General features: G+C 35.3%; 1 protein-coding gene and 2 pseudogenes across 1 annotated transcript; 2 read left to right on the forward strand and 1 right to left on the reverse strand.

The window, feature by feature from the left end:
• The first annotated feature begins 208 nt into the window (after positions 1–208).
• On the forward strand, positions 209–1,158 carry LOC134376678 (olfactory receptor 8K3-like; annotated as a pseudogene).
• Positions 1,159–4,674: 3,516 nt separating this feature from the next.
• Positions 4,675–7,567, forward strand: LOC134376679 (olfactory receptor 8K3-like). Its single transcript, XM_063095160.1, has 2 exons — positions 4,675–4,685; positions 6,613–7,567. The coding sequence occupies exons 1-2, from the start codon at positions 4,675–4,677 to the stop codon at positions 7,565–7,567; spliced, it is 966 nt and encodes a 321-aa protein (XP_062951230.1).
• Positions 7,568–16,986: 9,419 nt separating this feature from the next.
• Positions 16,987–17,926, reverse strand: LOC134377286 (olfactory receptor 5J3-like; annotated as a pseudogene).
• Positions 17,927–18,347: the final 421 nt, after the last annotated feature.

Raw genomic sequence — 18,347 nt, forward strand, 5'->3', positions numbered from 1 at the left:
TTTCGTGGTAGTACAATGTTCTATCTGTCTTTATCATAATCTTTGGTGAAAGCTAAACATTGGCTTCTATGTAGTTGGTTGATATTACTTGAAAAGTAAAATCAAGAACAAAAGCTCAACTTCTGAAAAGCCAAGTAATGTTGTTAGGAAACACCATCCTCTACTTCTTATTTATCCCCAGCCTAGATTTCCCGAATGGCCTGCATGCATGGACAACCACAACCGAATGATGCTGAATGAATTCATTCTAATGGGAATCACAGACCTCCCTGAGCTTCAGGCTTCATTATTTGGGCTCTTCTTCATTGTATACATGGTCTCACTGGTTGGTAACCTAGGCTTGATCATCCTCTCAAACATAGATTCAAGGCTACAAACACCCATGTACGTTTTCCTTAAACACCTGTCTTTTACTGATCTTGGTTATTCAACAGCTGTGGGACCCGCAATGTTGGTAAATTTTGTTGTAGATGAACATACAATCTCCTATAATTCATGTGCTACCCAGCTCATGTTCTTCAGCATATTTATCACTAGTGAAACTTTTGTTCTGTCAACAATGGCCTATGACCACTATGTGGCCATCTGTAAGCCTTTGCTCTACACAGTCATCATGTCACAAACATTATGTAGGGGGCTGGTGGCAATACCTTATCTCTACAGTGTGATTTTGTCTTTGCTGCCATCATAAAAATTTTTCATTCCTCGTTTTGTGGCCATAATGTCATCAGACATTTGTACTGTGATAGTCTGCCACTGATATCTTTGCTGTGCTCAGACACACATGAAATTAAATTGATAATTCTGGTATTTTCATCTTTCAATTTCATTTCTTCTCTCCTGATAGTATCTGTGTCCTACGTTCAGATCCTTGTCACCATCCTCAGGATGAACTCTGCAGAAGGCAGAAGCAAGGTCTTCTCCACCTGTGGATCTCACCTGACAGTGACAGTCATATTCTACGGCACTCTGTTCTTTATGTATGTGCAACCCAAATCCAGCCATTCCTTTGATACTGATAAAGTGGCCTCTTTATCTTACACTTTGGTCATACCCATGCTGAATCCCATGATCTACAGTTTGAGGAGAAAAGAGGTGAAAAATGCCCTACATAGAACATGGAAAATGTGTGCAAATACTCTATTTAAAATTACATAGGGTATGGCTACAATAAATTATGCAACAACCAATATATATTATAATTGTTATTGCTTTAACCTTGCACTGTTGTCTCCATGGGATGATCAAGAATCAACATGTGACAAGCACAGAAATAATGAAACATTTTAACTTTTTGCAACCAGTAGCTATCATTAGCATATGATTAATCCCTGCTCATACTTCAGATATTAATCTATATTTAGTTTCTAGTACAGATTAGGGGTCATTTCTACATATTCTCACCTATAGCCTGTTTTCATGTCTCTTCTTTAAAGTTATTATTATTATTTTTTTAATCAGAGACTCAGTATATTCTATTCACTACTTTATCTTTTGTGCCTCGGACAGTAAAAGGCACATAACAGATCCCCAATAAACTCAAAAACCATATACCGTTAATTTCAATAAACATAAATTGTTAAATTAAACTACCAAATTTCTCCATTTGTGAAGCTTACGGAGAACACATAAAAGAGGCAGAATGAGAAGTTATATAGCATGATAGATGATATTGAGCCAAACAAAAAAAGAATTGAACAAGTCGCAAGGATGGGAGTTAAATTTTGAAGTTAGTTTGTCAGGGGAGCCCTCTGAGAAAATGACATTTAAACAAACACTTGCAGAGTTCAGTGAGGAGCCTGTGTGGATATCTAGGGGAAGACTCTTCCCAGGTGAGAAGTCTATTAGTGCAAAAGTTCTTAAATAACAATAAGACTGTAGTGATGAGGAACAACAGAGTCAAAGGTGGTTGGAGCATAAAATACGATTAAGAAATAGACTGCACCATGATTGATTTGTATGTAAAACTTGACCAAGTAGGACTATATAGGCCATTGTCAAACTTGCCTTTTGTTTTGATTGATTGAGGAAGCATTGTAGGATTTTTAGGTAAAGAGTGATGTGATCTTTGGTTAATGGACAGCTGTGAGTGTTGTGCAAATAATAGATTGCAGAATGTTAAGAACTGAAGATGGAAAACCGTGTGGGGTTTTAACTGTGACACTTTCAGAAGAGGACAACGGCATATGCCAGGATGGAAACAGTCAGGGGATGAGAAGTAATCAGAATCTTGATATAAGTTTATAAAAGTTCAATATATTTACTTATTTTTATGTGGATGAAAGAGGCTTAAAAAAGTTAATTATTAAAAAAAAAAAGAAAAGAAAGAATACTTCCAGAGCTCACTTAATATATGCTGATTAGTCTCCTCTGCTACCAACTAATATGGGGTAATAGATAATCGATTTAATGACCGACTAAAACAAGAAAAAGGAAAAAAAAAACAAAGGCAATATATGTGAAGCAATAATTTTTGAAACACTGACATGAGACAACAAAGGAGAGTTTTTTCTGAAAGATGGAAAACAGATGAGATGAATCCTGTGACATCCCCACCTTCATGTCTTCAGAGAGTATCCGGAGTGCACTGCAAAAACGGCAAACTCAAGTGAAAACTAGAAGAACTCCACTTAATTATGTGTTTTTGATTGTTTTACAGATGCTTATGTATGTTTAAACTTGTCAAATTTGACATTTTCCGTATGCGCAGTTTCTTATATTCAGTGCTATCACAATTAATTTACTTAATTACTAACCATGCCAACAAGTAAGAACAAAGACAAACCAAAAAGGCAGTACTAGAAAAACACAACCCACAAAGTCACAGCCTGGCTACATCACAGATAACGTGACTGATAATTCAACAATAAATTAACAGCACAATAACTTATGTATAGTAAAACAATGCAAATAAACATGCATTTTAGTCAGATGTATTAGTAATGCAGACCTTATATAAAGCACAGTTGAATATGTACCCAGGAGGACAACAATAATAGAAGTAGGTATTGGACATTATGGAAAACAAGAAATATTGAAATGCAATAAAGGCAAATACAACAGAATAGAATCCTAAACAGACAGATGATAATTCACTATGAATACGAATGAGAATATGAGTAACGAATCTCTCTTTCTGTGGTCACATATGTGTGTGTGTGTGTGTGTGTGTGTTTACGTATATCTGTATGTATGTATACACACGCACACATATGATTTTCCTTGGTTTAAGCTATTGTGGGGGCTGGCAGGACAGAAACCCGAGAGGCAGGCTGGCAGCCTGGAGATTGGGGCAAGAGTTAAGGCTGGAGTCTTGAGTGTGAAGGTGGGAAACTCAGGCAGAATTTCGATGTAGCTGTCTGGAGGGATGAATCAGTTCTTTGGGTGACATCAGTCTTTGATCAACAGCCCTTAAACTAATTAGATGAAGCCCATCCGCATTCTGAAGGGTCATCTGCTGAACTCAAAGCCTACCAACTTAAACTTTTATCAAAACTAAAAATGTACCTTCACAGTAACAACTAGACTGATGATTGACCAAACAACTGGGCACCATAGCGTAGCCAAGTGTATACATATAAAATTAACCATCACAGTGAAGGGGGAAAAAAAAAAAAAAGGAAACCCCAAAAGAAAGAAAGCTAACCAAGAACAAAAAGTAGAAATTCAATAAGCAAACAAAGATATAAATCTAAATCACTTATGGTGACTACAAATTGTTCTGGGCAATTAATAAACACTCCCTGCATTCTTGTTAAGTTTCCAAAAGCTTCAGGGATGATCAACAAATCGCTTGCATTTCCCCAGGCAGAGTCTCAAAGGATGGAAACAAATGTATAAATTGCTCTCAGTATCTCGTGTTAAAGAGCACATGGGGTAGTCAAGACAGAGGCTTCATTACAGGTAAAAACAGAATATTTGTGTTTCACGTGATGCCTTATGTTGCCAATACTCAAATATCTAAAGCTCCAGTGGCGTAGGCAAGACAGCCCGTTTATTCCATGGCAAAGCCGTGGGAAGATACCAGGATGTCTGATTCACTTCTGTGTGCGATCTAGAACTTTTTAATACCTGAGCATAGTAGGACTGCTCTTGTTTCTATTTTGATATTCTTCCAAGTCTTTAGTCATTTTAGTAACTCAAGGTTCTTCAAGAACTCTTCTCAAAAATATCATAATAATTAATAAATATTAAAATAAATGAATAAATGTGTTTTTTTTTTCTGATGTCTTCATGAGAAAACAAGGGCACAGGGCGGCTCTACATCACACTGAGATTCTGACAGCAAGATTTGGAGGTTAGGAGTCTTTTAAGTACCCTCCATAGTGATGGTACAGTGAACATCACGTTCAATTTCCAGTGGATTCTGACAGAAAGCAGACAGAACTCTCTGAAAGAGGACAGCTTTACAGAAATAGAAACCAGGTAATAAACTCAGAAAGTAAACAATGAAAAATTAATTTAATACTTTCCATAGAACTCTAAAACTGGTGGGGAAAAGCTCTTCTTCCTTCCTTGTCTTATAGGAAAACCAGCACTTACCAATGTAAAATTTTCCTTTAGCCTTTTATCATGGCTACTAAACAAGATTTATATTGTTCTTATTCCACCCGTTAAAATATATATATTTTTCCAATTGTGATTCAATGTTTCTGACATAAGAAAGACACACGGATGGCGACAGGGTAGGATATCAGAAGCTCACAGCCTTATGAGCAGTGCTTTATGTGAGATAAGCGGGATTTCCTGTAAGTACTTTCACAGCTTTTTTTTTTTAATAGCGGCTTAGTAGGGATATTTATATACATTATTTTACACCTCTGTTTTCAACATTATCTAATGTTATAAATCATAGTGTGAATGAGTTATTTTGGCCTCATTTGCAGACAAACTTAAAATGGCATCTCAAAAATCCGTATATATGTATGTATAATACACACACACACACACGTATAGTTGTTAGTATATTTTATCTTGTCGGGTTGTTTTTATGTATAGAGCAATTTCAAACCCATTTCTTTCTCTAAGGTAATGGATATCTTTATTTGGAAAGAATTTTTGTGAAAATTCATTATAGAAAACCAATTCCAGTGACCTCACTTTCTCCCAATCTGCTCAGTTTCCTGCATCCTTCCATTACAAAACATATCTGATGTGTTACAAACAATTTAGTATATACGTTAATTATAATGAAAATGCCCAGGGGGGAGGATATATTTTAGATTTTAGGTAAATTTACATTAAATATTTTTAGTAAGATAGGAGATAATTTATCCAAAACAAAAGCATGTTGACAATCCAATTATAGCCATGGAGTTGGGGGAAGTCAGGTACTGGGGTCAGCTACTTGGATAACACATTATTCTATCAAATAGTTACCACAGCCCCTATAAAGAAGTTAAGTCACACATAAATAATTTATATGTCTTAAATAAAGAATACCCATTTCAGGTGACACATTGTCTTCAATTAAAACAGAACAAAGCAAAATACAACAGAAAGCTCACCATGAACTTGATATTAAAGAAATAATTCTAGTTACCACAAATACATTAAAACATTTCAATTTATCTAAAGTTTCTTAAGAACACTACAGTGAAGAGCTAATTTGGTTGATGTGGATACAGAGATTAAGATGATTTGCATAATTTGGCCCAATACTCCTTTGAATATATCACAAATGTAGGTACAGCAGAAACTATATCTACATGTGTATATTTCCTGGGATGTTTCCCTGAATAAAAATAAATAATCTCTACTACGATTTGTGAGATTTTTCTTATTTATAATTTTCTGTCCAATATCTCTCAAGTGTGGTAATTGTTTCCTCCTATACCACCTGTAGGCATAAGGGATTTCATAGGACTATGTGTTAATGTGAGGGGGGGGTCTAAAGATTTACACACATTATTGTAATATGAGTTTAAAAGTGTTATGAAGCAATAAACATATGTATTATATCATCTTATGTGACTGTAATTATGTGAATGCACTTATGTAATTTTCATTACACAGAAGACAAGCAGAAAACTTGAATAATCATCTATACACCTAACACCTAAAGTTACTACCATATCTTCACTTTTGTTGTTTCTCTCTCTCTCTCTCTCCCTCCCTCCCTCTCTCTCTCTCTCTTACCTACCTATACCTATACCTATACCTGTTTCTATATCTGTACCTATATGATCAGGATTTGTTAACCTTGGCCATATTGAAATTTTTGGCTGAATAAATCTTTGTTGTGGAATGGTTTCCTTAATATAGTAGGGCATTTAGAAGCACCCTTGGACTCTACCAATTAGAAGCCAGTAGCACCCAGGCTCCAGTTGTGACCCCCAAAATGCCTGCAAACATCTTCAAATGTTTTTTGGAGGACAAGTCTTACACAATTGAAAAACAACTGTATCTCTACCTCTGTCTGTGTTTCTTTGTCTATCACCATCGCTATCTCTGATTTTATCTATTTTTAGGTATGTTTTCTTTGTGGGGGGTTGATTTATTTTAGGAGACTCTCAATATTTTATTTATTTATACTAGCTCTGTATTCAGAAGCATTACCAGATAATATTACTTGAAAGCTATTGATTATGCTGATGTCTCTATCAAGAATAGGGTTTCTGATACACCTGGATGGAAAAACAAGCTAACAGTGGTGAGTGAATTCATTCTGATGGGCGTCACTGATCGCCCTGAGCTGCAGGCTCCATTATTTGGGCTGTTCCTCATCATCTACATAATATCAGTGATCGGCAACTTGGGCATTATAATCCTCACCAAGGTGGGCTCCAGGCTGAAAACCCCCATGAACTACTTTCCCAGGTATCTGGCTGTCTCTGATCTTGGTTATTCAACAACTGTAGGACCCAAAATGTTAGTAAATTTTGTTGTAGATCAGAACACAATGTCCTATCATCTCTGTGCCACGCAAGGAGCTTTCTACATCATTTTCATTGTTAGTGAACTTTATATTCTGTCAGCAATGTCCTGCGACTGCTATGTGGCCATATATAACCCTCTGCTCTACACAGTCATCATGTCACAGAGAGTATCCCGGGTGCTGGTGGCAATACCCTATCTCTACAGCACATTTCTTTCTATTCTAGTTACAATAAAGATTTTTACTTCATCCTTTTGTGGGTTCAGTGTCCTTTGTCATTTCTACTGTGACTGTATCCCCTTATTATCTTTGCTCTGCTCTGACACCCATGAGCTTGAATTGATAATTCTGGTCTTTTCAGCTTTTAATTCGATTTCATCCCTTTGTATAGTTGTTGCGTCTTACCTGTTCATCCTCATAGTCATTATGAGGATGAACTCTGCTGAATCCAGGCAAAAGGCCTCCACCTGTGGATCCCACCTGACTGTGGTCATAGCATTCTATGGGACTTTGATATCCACGTATGTGCAGCCCAAGTCCAGTCACTCTTCTGACACTGATAAACTGGCTTCCGTATTTTACACCCTGGTTATACCCAAGTTGAATCCTTTGATCTATAGCTTGAGGAACAAAGATGTAAACTATGCCCTACAAAGAACATGGAAAAAATTATCCAATATTTTGTGTTAACATTTATGTACAATGTAATTTTGATAATTTATATTATAAACATCAAACTTTACTCTGTCTGCCTTTAGAAAGAATAGCAAGCACAAATAGGTTCTACGTATAATTAGAGATCTCCCTCTACATACCAGTCACAGATCTACATGCTGAATACACATTTATGAACATAAGAGCTAAAGGATTTGCCTACCATGATGGAGAGAGATAAATTATAAACATAATAATTAAGGGAATGTTGTCGTGTAGGTGACTGGTTGAGCTGACTATAGGCCATGAGAGCAGGCAAGGAGAATGTGCATACTGTGTGAGGTGAGGAAGAGCAGTAGTTATACAATGGAGTGACAGTGATTTTTGTGTTATTCTCAATTATTACAATAAAGTTTCCTGTTTCTATATGTGGTGTTTTTATATATGAATGTGCTTTAGTTTTAGTTTAAGATAATAATAATGTGTATTATATATTTTCACATATTTGGACACTAATAAACACACTATAAAAACATTCATGTTAAGAAAATCTCAAAATAGAAATTTGTGCCAGAAATAACTTTCTCCACATCACCAAATCAGGTCCAACTGGCTTAATTGGGAAACTCTAAAATTTTTTTACAGAAATAGAAGTAATCAATTTTCTATATATTCTTCTAAGAAACTGAAGAAGAACTATATTTCCCAATTTTGTGAGCAGAGTTTTTCCTTGGATCGAAAGCGGATGTATGAGCAGAAAAACTTTACTTCCATTCTCTTAGAGTCCTAGCTGGCTCTGAGAATTAAATTGACATGACATAGATTAACAGGAGAAAAGCACAATACACGTTTTACATGGCACCGGAGCCCTCACAAAGAAGTAGTTAGAGTCAGTTACTCTTATACTGGATTGGGCAAATAATAGTTGTGAAGAACCAACGAAATTATGTGAAGAGGCTTAAAAGATAAAGACTTATCTTTAATAAGGCCTGAACAAAATTCTCTCTTTTTTGATTTCTCATCTTTGAGGATAATGATGTTGCATCTTCCTAGGATAGGAAGGGCATCTCTGCCATGGGTATTTTGTCTTCTGCTTTTATTGAGGAGCAAGAAGGTCAAAGTGATCTTTTTTGCCCCTGCTGTTTTTCAAGTGCCTTTTACTTAATTAGTTAATATGCCAGAATAGCATATTTTATCCCCTTCTCCGACAAAGAAAATGGTGAAGCAATAAGAGCCATGAGCACATACTCCAAAATTCTAAATAAAATGTCCTACAAATGAGTATACTAAAATGTAAAAGCAGTAACAAATCATATTAGGTATTTCCTAGAAATGTATGGCAAGGTTAACATTCAAAAATCAGTGAATGTCACTTACCATATTAAGAAACTCAAAAGAAAATATATATATATATATATATATATATATATATATATATATATATATATATATATATATATATATATATAACATCTCAATAGATGCAGAAAAAACATTTTAAAAGTTTTGGTATTCATTAGTGATAATAACTTTGACTAAACTAGTAATAGAATGGAACATCATAAAACTGATAAGGATATTGATTTAAAAAAAACCCTACAGCTAATATCACACACAATATTAAAAGATTGAAGAAAGTTCCACTAAGATCAGATATAAGAAAAGAAGATCTTTACTTTCCAATTCTGGTGAGGAAATAAAAAGTAATAAAAAGCATTCAGATTGAGAAGGAGGAAGTAAAAACATTCTTATTAGTAGATAACAAGATTGTGCATTCAGAATATCTAAAGGAATCTATAAAAATTAATATAAATAAGAATTTAGCATGGTTTTAGGATTAAAGACAGATATACAAAATAATTTATATCTCTTCATACCTCCAATGAATATATTAGAAATGGTAATTTTAAATGTATAATAAAAGCATCAAAACTAAAAATTATTTAAAGGTAGATATGAAAGAAAAATATGCAGAGGTCCTGTACATTAAAAATTAGAATACATTGTTGAAAGAAACGTAAGAAAGCTAAACAAATGTAAGATATACCATGTTTATTTGCTAGAATATTCGATATTGTTAAGACATCAAATTTCTTCAAATATGTCAATGTAAGATCAGAAAATGCAAGCAGGTATTTTTTGTTTTTTGGTAGAATTTGTCAAGATGAAACTTAATTAATAAGGAAATGCAAAAGACACAGAATAGCTGATCAAAAGAAGAAGAAAACTGCACAACAAACACTAAGACTAATACTAACTGAATTTGATCCTATTACAAAGCAATAGTTATGAAGACTGTGTAATGGCATAAACATTGTACTGTCAGTACAGAAATAGAGCCACACATTCATTAACAACTAATTTTCCACAAAGGACAAGTCACAATGGTAAATAGGGTAGTAAAGATAGACTTTTCAACAAATGGTGCTGGAATAACTAAAAATAGATATGAAATGTAGTTTACCTCTTGTTGTGGAGAGAAAATTATGTTAAATGAAACAAGCCAGGCACAGAAAGAGAAATAGTATGTGTTCTCACTCATAAGTGAGGGGAAGAAAAAAAGGAAGGAAGGAAGAAAGGAAGGAAGGAAAGAAGGAAGGAAGGAAGGAAAGAAGGAAGGAAGGAAGGAAGGATCACAATAATGCATTGAACTTTCAGTAGGAGAGAACAGAACTGTGATTACTAGATGTGGGAAAGAGGAAGGGGAGCTGGCAAGAAATTGGTTAATAGGAAAAAGGAATGGTTATGTTTTGTAACAATGAATATGCTGATTATCCTGATTTTATCACCACACACTGTACACAGGTATTGATATTCAATTCTGTGCTCCAAAACATGTTTAATCAATTATTTTTCAATTAAAAAATAGATAAATAAAAATAAAATAAGATTTAAGAAAAAGAAAACTTTTGCATTTTATAAACATCTCTTGATGGAGTTTAATTCTTTGGCTATCCCAACCAATATTTATACTTAGAGGTTATTTTTGGGGGGCCGGCCTCGTGGCTCACTCGGTGCGGGCGACACCAAGCCCAGGGTTGCGATCCCCTTACCAGTTACATAAAAAAAAAAAAAAGTTATTTTTTTTTAGGTAACTGGCTCAGAAATATTAAAAATTGCTGAATTTTTTTGAGGTTCTATTTTTTACAAATTCATTAAATTTTCACATTATTTTCGAGCCATAAAGATTTTTTTTTTCACAGGTGCTGGTACAGGGATCCAAACAATTGACCTTGGAGTTACCGACACTGCACTCTAACCATCTCAGCTAACCAGCCTCTAGCAATAAAAAATTAAGACCCACTGACTAGTCATGGATTCTGCCTTTTACTGAGTGGATTATACACATATTAAACTTTTGATTTCAGATCTAGTAATAATCAGATAAACTGACTTCTTTCTGTTGCTGATTTTATTTTTATAGCAGTTTTATTGAGATTCAGTTCAATGGTATTAGTATATTCACAGAGCTGTGCAACTATCACTGTAATCAATATTGGAGCATTTCCATTACTCCATAAAAACAACCTTGGGCCCATCAACAGTAGTGTTCTCATCTCCCTTAAACACCCACCCCTTAATCCCTATGCAACTAACATTCTATTTGTTTCTCTATGGATTTGCCCACCCTGTGCATTTCAAATAAATGTAATCATAAAATATATGGTCCTTTGTGTCTGGCTTCTATCACTTAGCAGAAACCTGGACAAATTAGCATTATGTTATAAGACACTGGATTGTATTTAATTTTTTTGTTTTAACTGACTTTCTCTGACAGTGTTCTGGCAGGGAAGGAGAGAACTGCTAGGTGAAAGTGGAAGTCTGGATTCTCCACCTGGTGTCCATTTATACTGGGGAATTAGTTCTTTTACAGCTGAACATGTATGAGAATTGCAGCACCCCAGACGGTCTCCACTAACACTGGAGAGCACTGGTCTCAGGAGCACTGGGCAGTGCCCTTGTCTGACACCACTCCGGCAGAGAGGGAGAGATGCATCATTATTGTCTGTGGAGAAACATCCAGGCTCTATATCTGGTTTTTATTGAAACCCTGTGTTTAAGAGGCAGGGGTCATTACCATAAAGCAAAGATGAAACTCCTGTCTTCCTACTTGGCTTTTTCTGACATGATTTCTGAAGGGGTTTTAGGAACCCTCATTCCAGTCATTTGAAGGTGGAAGTCTAAACTCTCTCCTTGGCTTTTGCTTGTGTGGTTTGGGGTGGAGACACATTTTTTTCTGTGGTGTTTGGCTATAGTAGAGGAGTTATTGTCTAAAAATAATTTGACTTGTGAGGTTGCCCTTTTCCTGTTCTTTTATCCTAAGAGGACTGGATTCTTTTGCTGATTTTGTATGTGCACGCATGTAAGTGTGTGTTTGTGTGTGTGTGCACACACACACCTGTTGCCAGTTCTAGATCTCTGGTTTCTTCATCTTCAGGGCTGAGATATCTCTCTCTCTCTCTCTCTCTCTCTCACACACACACACACACACACACACACACACACACACACACTCGACACACAGTGTCTCACTGCTGTTACTGTGTTGTTCCTTGAATTTTACAGTCTTAGCTGATCGACCTTCTTTTTTTCACCCTTGATTATGATTTGCCTTGGAGAATATCTCTTTGGGTTGAATTTTATTAGTGATCTCTGACTTTCCTGTATGTGAATGCTGTTGTCTTTCTCCACACTTGGGAAACTTTTAGCCATTATTTTTTTAGGTATATTTTAAGGGCCTTTTTCTAGCTCATCTCCTTTAAGAACACCTTTTATGTGTACATTAGTCCACTTGGTGATGACCAATAATTTAGGTAGGCCTTCTTTATCCTCTGTCTAACCAAGTCTGCTGTTAAATCTTTTTATTGAGTTTTTTAGTTCAGAAGTTCTGAAATGATCTTTTCTCCTACCGCTCACAGGTTTACTTGCTTCTGTGGGCCCAGGGAATTTCTCTGCCTTTGTCCCAACTTCCGATGAATTACATGTGGCAATTTTGTCTTTGAGTCATCGACAGCTGTATTCTTGTGTGTGGAGGTGATGCTGAGCAGAATGTATTTCACCATCCTGCTGATGTCAGAAACCACATTCTAAATTAAAAGCATGATACCATTTACATTAACCCCCAGAAAAGAAAAAATACTTAGGTTTAAATCTAATAAAATGTGTACAAGATACATATGAGAAATGCCACAAAACTCTGACAAAAGATATGGAAGAAGAACTAAATAAATAGAGAGTTATTTCAAGTTCAGGAAAAGAAACACTCAATTTTGTCCAGGTGTCTTTTCAAAGTATGCAGTTATCTCCAAATTGATCTCTAGAGTTACTGCAATTCCAACTGTAACTCCAGCAAGATATGTTGTGGATGCTGGCAAACTCATTCTAAAGTTTATATGGAGAGGAAAGAGACCCAAAGTAACCCACATAGCATTGGAGGAAAGGAACAAAGTTTGAAGACTGACATTATCCAAATTCAAGACTTACTGTGAAGCTACAGTAACCAAGACAGAGTGGTACTGGCAAAAGAACAGACAAACATAGCAGTGTAACAGAATAGAAAGCCCAGAAATCAATCCAAATAAATACTGTCAACTGGTTCTTGACAAAGGAGCAAAGGAAATACGATGGAGCAATGATCGTGTTTTCAATAAATGGTGCCAGAACAGCTGGACATTCACAGGCAAAAAGTAAATCTAGACACACACCTTACACACTTCACAAAAATTATCTTAAAGTGGATCATAACCCTAAATAAACTGCAAAACTGTAAAACTAGAAGATAATATAGGAGAAAGCCTAGATAACCTTGGGTATGCCAATGATTTTTAAGTTATAACACCAAAGGTATAAACCATGAAAGAAAAAGAAAAAAAAAGCAGTAGAAAAGTATCAAAAAATCTCCAACCTGGCTCTTAAAGCAGATTATTTAAACTGACAAATGTAAGCCAAACTGACCAACAAATAAAAAGACACAGTTTTGTTATGAATATGAGGTATGGAAACAGACACTTCACTAGACTCTGTAAATATTAAACTATAATGTAAGACTATTACAAATAAACTTTTGCCCACACATTTGAGACCATAGGTAAAATGGGGAGATTTTTTGTAAGACACAAACTACAAAACATTCTAATTTGCAGTGGTGAAACTTAAAGGTTATTCATATAGCAAGAGAAGTGAATTCATAAGAGAAAACTTTCCACAGGAAACTCCAGATGTAGATGGTGTCAGTGGAAAATTCTACCAGTTTTAATGAAAAAATAAGTTTACACTGTCTTTTCCAGAATGTAGAAGAAATAGCGCTTCCCAACTTAATCAGAAAGGTCGGTATTATCCAGATACCAAAAGCAGATAAACAATAATAATAATAATAATAATAATTACTTACAGACTGATATTTCTCATGATTACGGATGCAAAAATTCTCAATAAAATATTAGCAAAATTGATTCAACATATATAAAAAGGATAAAACATTATGCTGAAATGAAATTTACTTTGCAAATGCAAGCTTAGTTCAGCATTCAAAAATCAATGTAACACATTATATCAAAAGAATAAAGAGGAAAAAATAGATGAATTTCTAAACTGATGTAGAAAAAGCACTTGATGAAATTCAATATTCATTTATAGTGGAAAATAAAAATTAACTCTCAGGATTCTAGAACAAGAAAAAAACTTCCTAAGAAATGGTAAAGGACATTTTCAATAAAACCTACAGTGAATATCATACCTAATCAGGAAACGATAAATGTAGGTATTCCTCCCAATATCTGAAAAAAGGCAAGGATGTTTGTCCTCACCACACCTAGTTCACCCAATAATGGAAACCCCATCCTGTGCAGTGAGAAAGGAAAATAAAGACAGATTTCAAACAAACAGGTACGATTGTTTCCATTTTCAGATAACACGATTGTTTATGCTGACAAAGGATCTAGCAAAAGTTATTAGAACTAAGTGAATACAAGCAATGACTCAGTAGGCAAGATCAACATCCAGGATACCATTGTATTTCTGGTCTAAGCAATAAACATTGAAAATTTGCTTGTTTGTTTGTTTTTATTTCTGTAATTTCCATGTATTTATTTAATTATGTATTTATATATTTTTAAAATTTTAATTGTCTATATACATTCATGGGGCACAGAGCTCACCATCAGCACCTGTGCTCAAGACGTGGTGAGTACATCAATATGACCAGCGTTCCCAACCCCTCAAATTGCAATCATTTCCCAGTGTCCCCCACCCAACCTCTCCCCCAAGTATCATTCTCCTTCCCCCGCAACCCCAGCAACCCTAGGTCTCTTCTCTCCTTCTGAAAGTCCAACACAACATGGTGGTCTTTTCTTTACTTCCTTCTTTCTCTCTTAGCTCCCACTTACAATTGAAGAAATGCAGTATTTTCCCCTCTGTTCCTGGCTTATTTCACTTAACATAATTTCTCCAAGCTCATACATGTTGCTGCAAATGGCAGAATATCATTATTTTTTATGGGTGAGTAGTATTACATTGTGTGTATGTACCACATTTTTCTTATGCAGTCATTGTCAATGGACATCTAGGTTGGTTCCATATCTTGGCTATTGTAAATAGAGCTGTGATGAATATGGGAGTACATCAATCCCTTCGTATATCTTCCTTTGAAAAATGTCTCTTCGGCTCCTTTGTTCATTTTTTAATTGGATTATTTGTTTTTTACTGGGTAGTTGCGTGAGTCCCTTGTGTATTCTGCATATTAATCCTATGTCAGATACATAATTTGCAAATATTTTCTCCCATTCTGTAGGTTGTCTTTTTCATTCTGTTGATTGTTTCCTTGCTGTACAGAAGCTTTTTAGTTTGTTGTAATCCTGTTTATTTTCTTTTGTTGCTTGTGCTTTTGATGTCTTATTCATGAAGTCTTTGCCCAGTCCTACTTCCTGAAGTGCCCCCCCCACTCTGTTTTCCTTTGGTGGTTTTATAGTTTTAGATCTTATTAGATCTTTTAGATCTAAGTCTTTAATCCATTTTGAGTTGATTTTGATATGTGGTGAGTGGTGTAGGTCTAATTTCCTTCTTCTGCAAATGGATGTCCAATTTTCCCAGCACCATTTATTGAAGAGGCAGTCTTTTCCCTAATGCCTGTTCATGTTGCCTTTGTCAAAGATCAGTTGGTTGAAAGCATGTGGGTTGACTTCTGGGTTCTCTATTCTGTTCCATTGGTATCAGTGTTTATTTTTATGACAGCAGCATGCTGTTTTGGTTACTATAGCTTTGCAGTATAATTTGAAGTCAGGAAGTGTTATGCCTCCAGCTTTTATTTATTTGTTTATTTATTTTTGCTCAGGATTGCTTTGACTATTCAGAATCTTTTGCAATTTATTATAACAAAACCAGAAAACTTGAAATATTTAGATATAAATCTAACAAAATAATGTGTGAGATCTTTATGGAAAAACTGCAAAGCATTGATAAAATAAATCAGAAAAATTGTACAAGCTGATTTTAAAATGTAAATTGAAAGGCCAAAAAACAGAAGAGTTCAAAGAACTTGAAAAAAAGAAAAAGAACAATGTTGCATTCCCTTCTTACAGTTCATAACACACAGCAAACAAATAGCAATGGTAAAATAGTCACAGAAATACAAATAAAATAGGAGACATGTAGAAAGATTGGGCTAATTAATGTTTTGCTGCCTGTGAATTAAATTCCACACATAATTTTCACCATACCTAACAGCATCTTTGTATTGAGGTTCTAGTTTATGATATTTTATTGTCAGTATCAAAGTCTGACATGATTTATTCTGTTTTCATATTGTCATCATGCATTATTAATAACTTTATAATTATAATGGTTGTCATTACTGTTGGAAATAATTTATGGCATTAGCTCCTTATCCCACATGACTGATTGTTACCAACAATTTAAATTGATCAATATCCATATCATATACATTCTAACATCTATTTCTGAAAACAATAACTTTTTAGTGACTGAAGCAGAAAGAATCCTCCATTTTATTTGTATGGGTGGTCTATCCCTCTTTAGATATGTAAAACATAAGACAATGAAGGCAATTTTCAGCTATATGATTATATCTATTTCCATGGATATTCAAGCTCCAACTATTATTTTTTCCTAGAAAGCACCCTATTTTTATATCTTTAAATGCAAGTATTATTATATTTTTATTTTCCCCAAATAACAGAAAGAAATAAATGTACTAATGTATTATGTATGATTAAGAGATTAATAACCTAGAACCTGAGTAGAACTATGTGATAGACTATGGTTTTTGGGATGCTGGCACATGCATTAAAAAGTACTTCCTTTGTGGCTTCCTGTTAATATGACACCAAAGTGTATAGAATGAGGGTATTTTTTACAATTCTTAGAAGTTTTAGCATTCATGAAATTCTTGGAGTGAGAACTGACTGCCAGAATACTATAGAATTAATAGGGACTTGAAATTAACATGAGAAACATTTCATTTCTATGGCTCTTTTCACTGCATCCTTTACCTCCTGGTTTCTCAGACTGTAAATCAGCGGGTTTAACACGGGAATTACTAGTGTATAGAACACAGGCACCACCTTCTCCTGTTCTACAGAATACTGGGAGCTTGGCTGAATGTAACTAAAGCTTATGGAAATATAGAATATGGTCACAGCAGACAGGTGAGAGGCACAGGTGGAGAAGGCTTTCTGTCTGCCTGTTGCTGAGCGGATTCTCAGAATAGTAACAGCAATGAATATATAGGAAATGATCACAGTCAAGAAGGTGGCTATGATAATGACTCCAGAAAAAGTTAGCAGTAACAACTCATTTATGGAGGTATCAGAACATGACAGCTTTAACAGTGCAGGGACATCACAGAAGAAGTGTCCGACAACATGGGGTCCACAGAAGGTCAGTCTCCCTAAGCTTATTGTATGTGTTAAAGAGTTAATCATTCCACCTACGCATGACCCAATGACCAGCCCTACACACTTTTTCTTAGATATGGCTCTAGGGTAAAGCAAAGGATTCACAATGGCCACAGAATGATCATATGCCATCACCGACAGCAAGAAGCCTTCAGTGGTGATGAACACCCCAAAAAACAAATGCTGTACTATGCAGGCAGAGAAGGAGATCGTTTCCCTCACAACCAAGAAACTTACCAGCATTTTTGGTGCAATAACTGATGAATAGCAGGCATCTACAAATGAAAGACAGCTGAGGAAATAGTACATGGGGGGTGTGGAGCTTTGGGGTGATTTGGATTAAGAAGACCATGCCCAGATTTCCCACCAAGGTCAACACATAAATAACCAGGAACAACACAAAAAGCACAACTTTCAGATCAGCATGGTCTGTCAATCCCAAAAGAATAAACTCGGTAACAAAAGTGAAATTCTCCCCTGCCATTTGATTGTTCCTTTTATTGAAATCTGAAGTGAAAAAGTTAAGGAGACAAAAATGAAAACAAGAGAATCTGGTTTGGTTTTGAGTATTAAAATACTGAATGTATATTGGGTCTTTAAAATTACCTTAATTTGAATGTATATCGGGTATTGAACTATATGTGAATTATTAGAGACAACGATGTAATCACAATCATGAAGTGAGATGGCTCAGGTACCAAATGCCCGAGAATGTTGCCCCTGTGACCACGGGAGGCATTGCATGGCAACACCTAATCTTCAAACTTATGAAACAAAAGTCTGCCTCTTGCATGATATCTGTTAAAAGTAGGATTCTTGCTTTTGGGCAATATACCCTGTGGCCATGGTAAGAGAGCAGCCCTAGAAATTCACAAAGTCTGAGACCAAGGACACAGAGTCCCATA

Source organism: Cynocephalus volans, chromosome 4 (genome assembly GCF_027409185.1).
Source record: "Cynocephalus volans isolate mCynVol1 chromosome 4, mCynVol1.pri, whole genome shotgun sequence".
Taxonomy (NCBI): domain Eukaryota; kingdom Metazoa; phylum Chordata; class Mammalia; order Dermoptera; family Cynocephalidae; genus Cynocephalus; species Cynocephalus volans.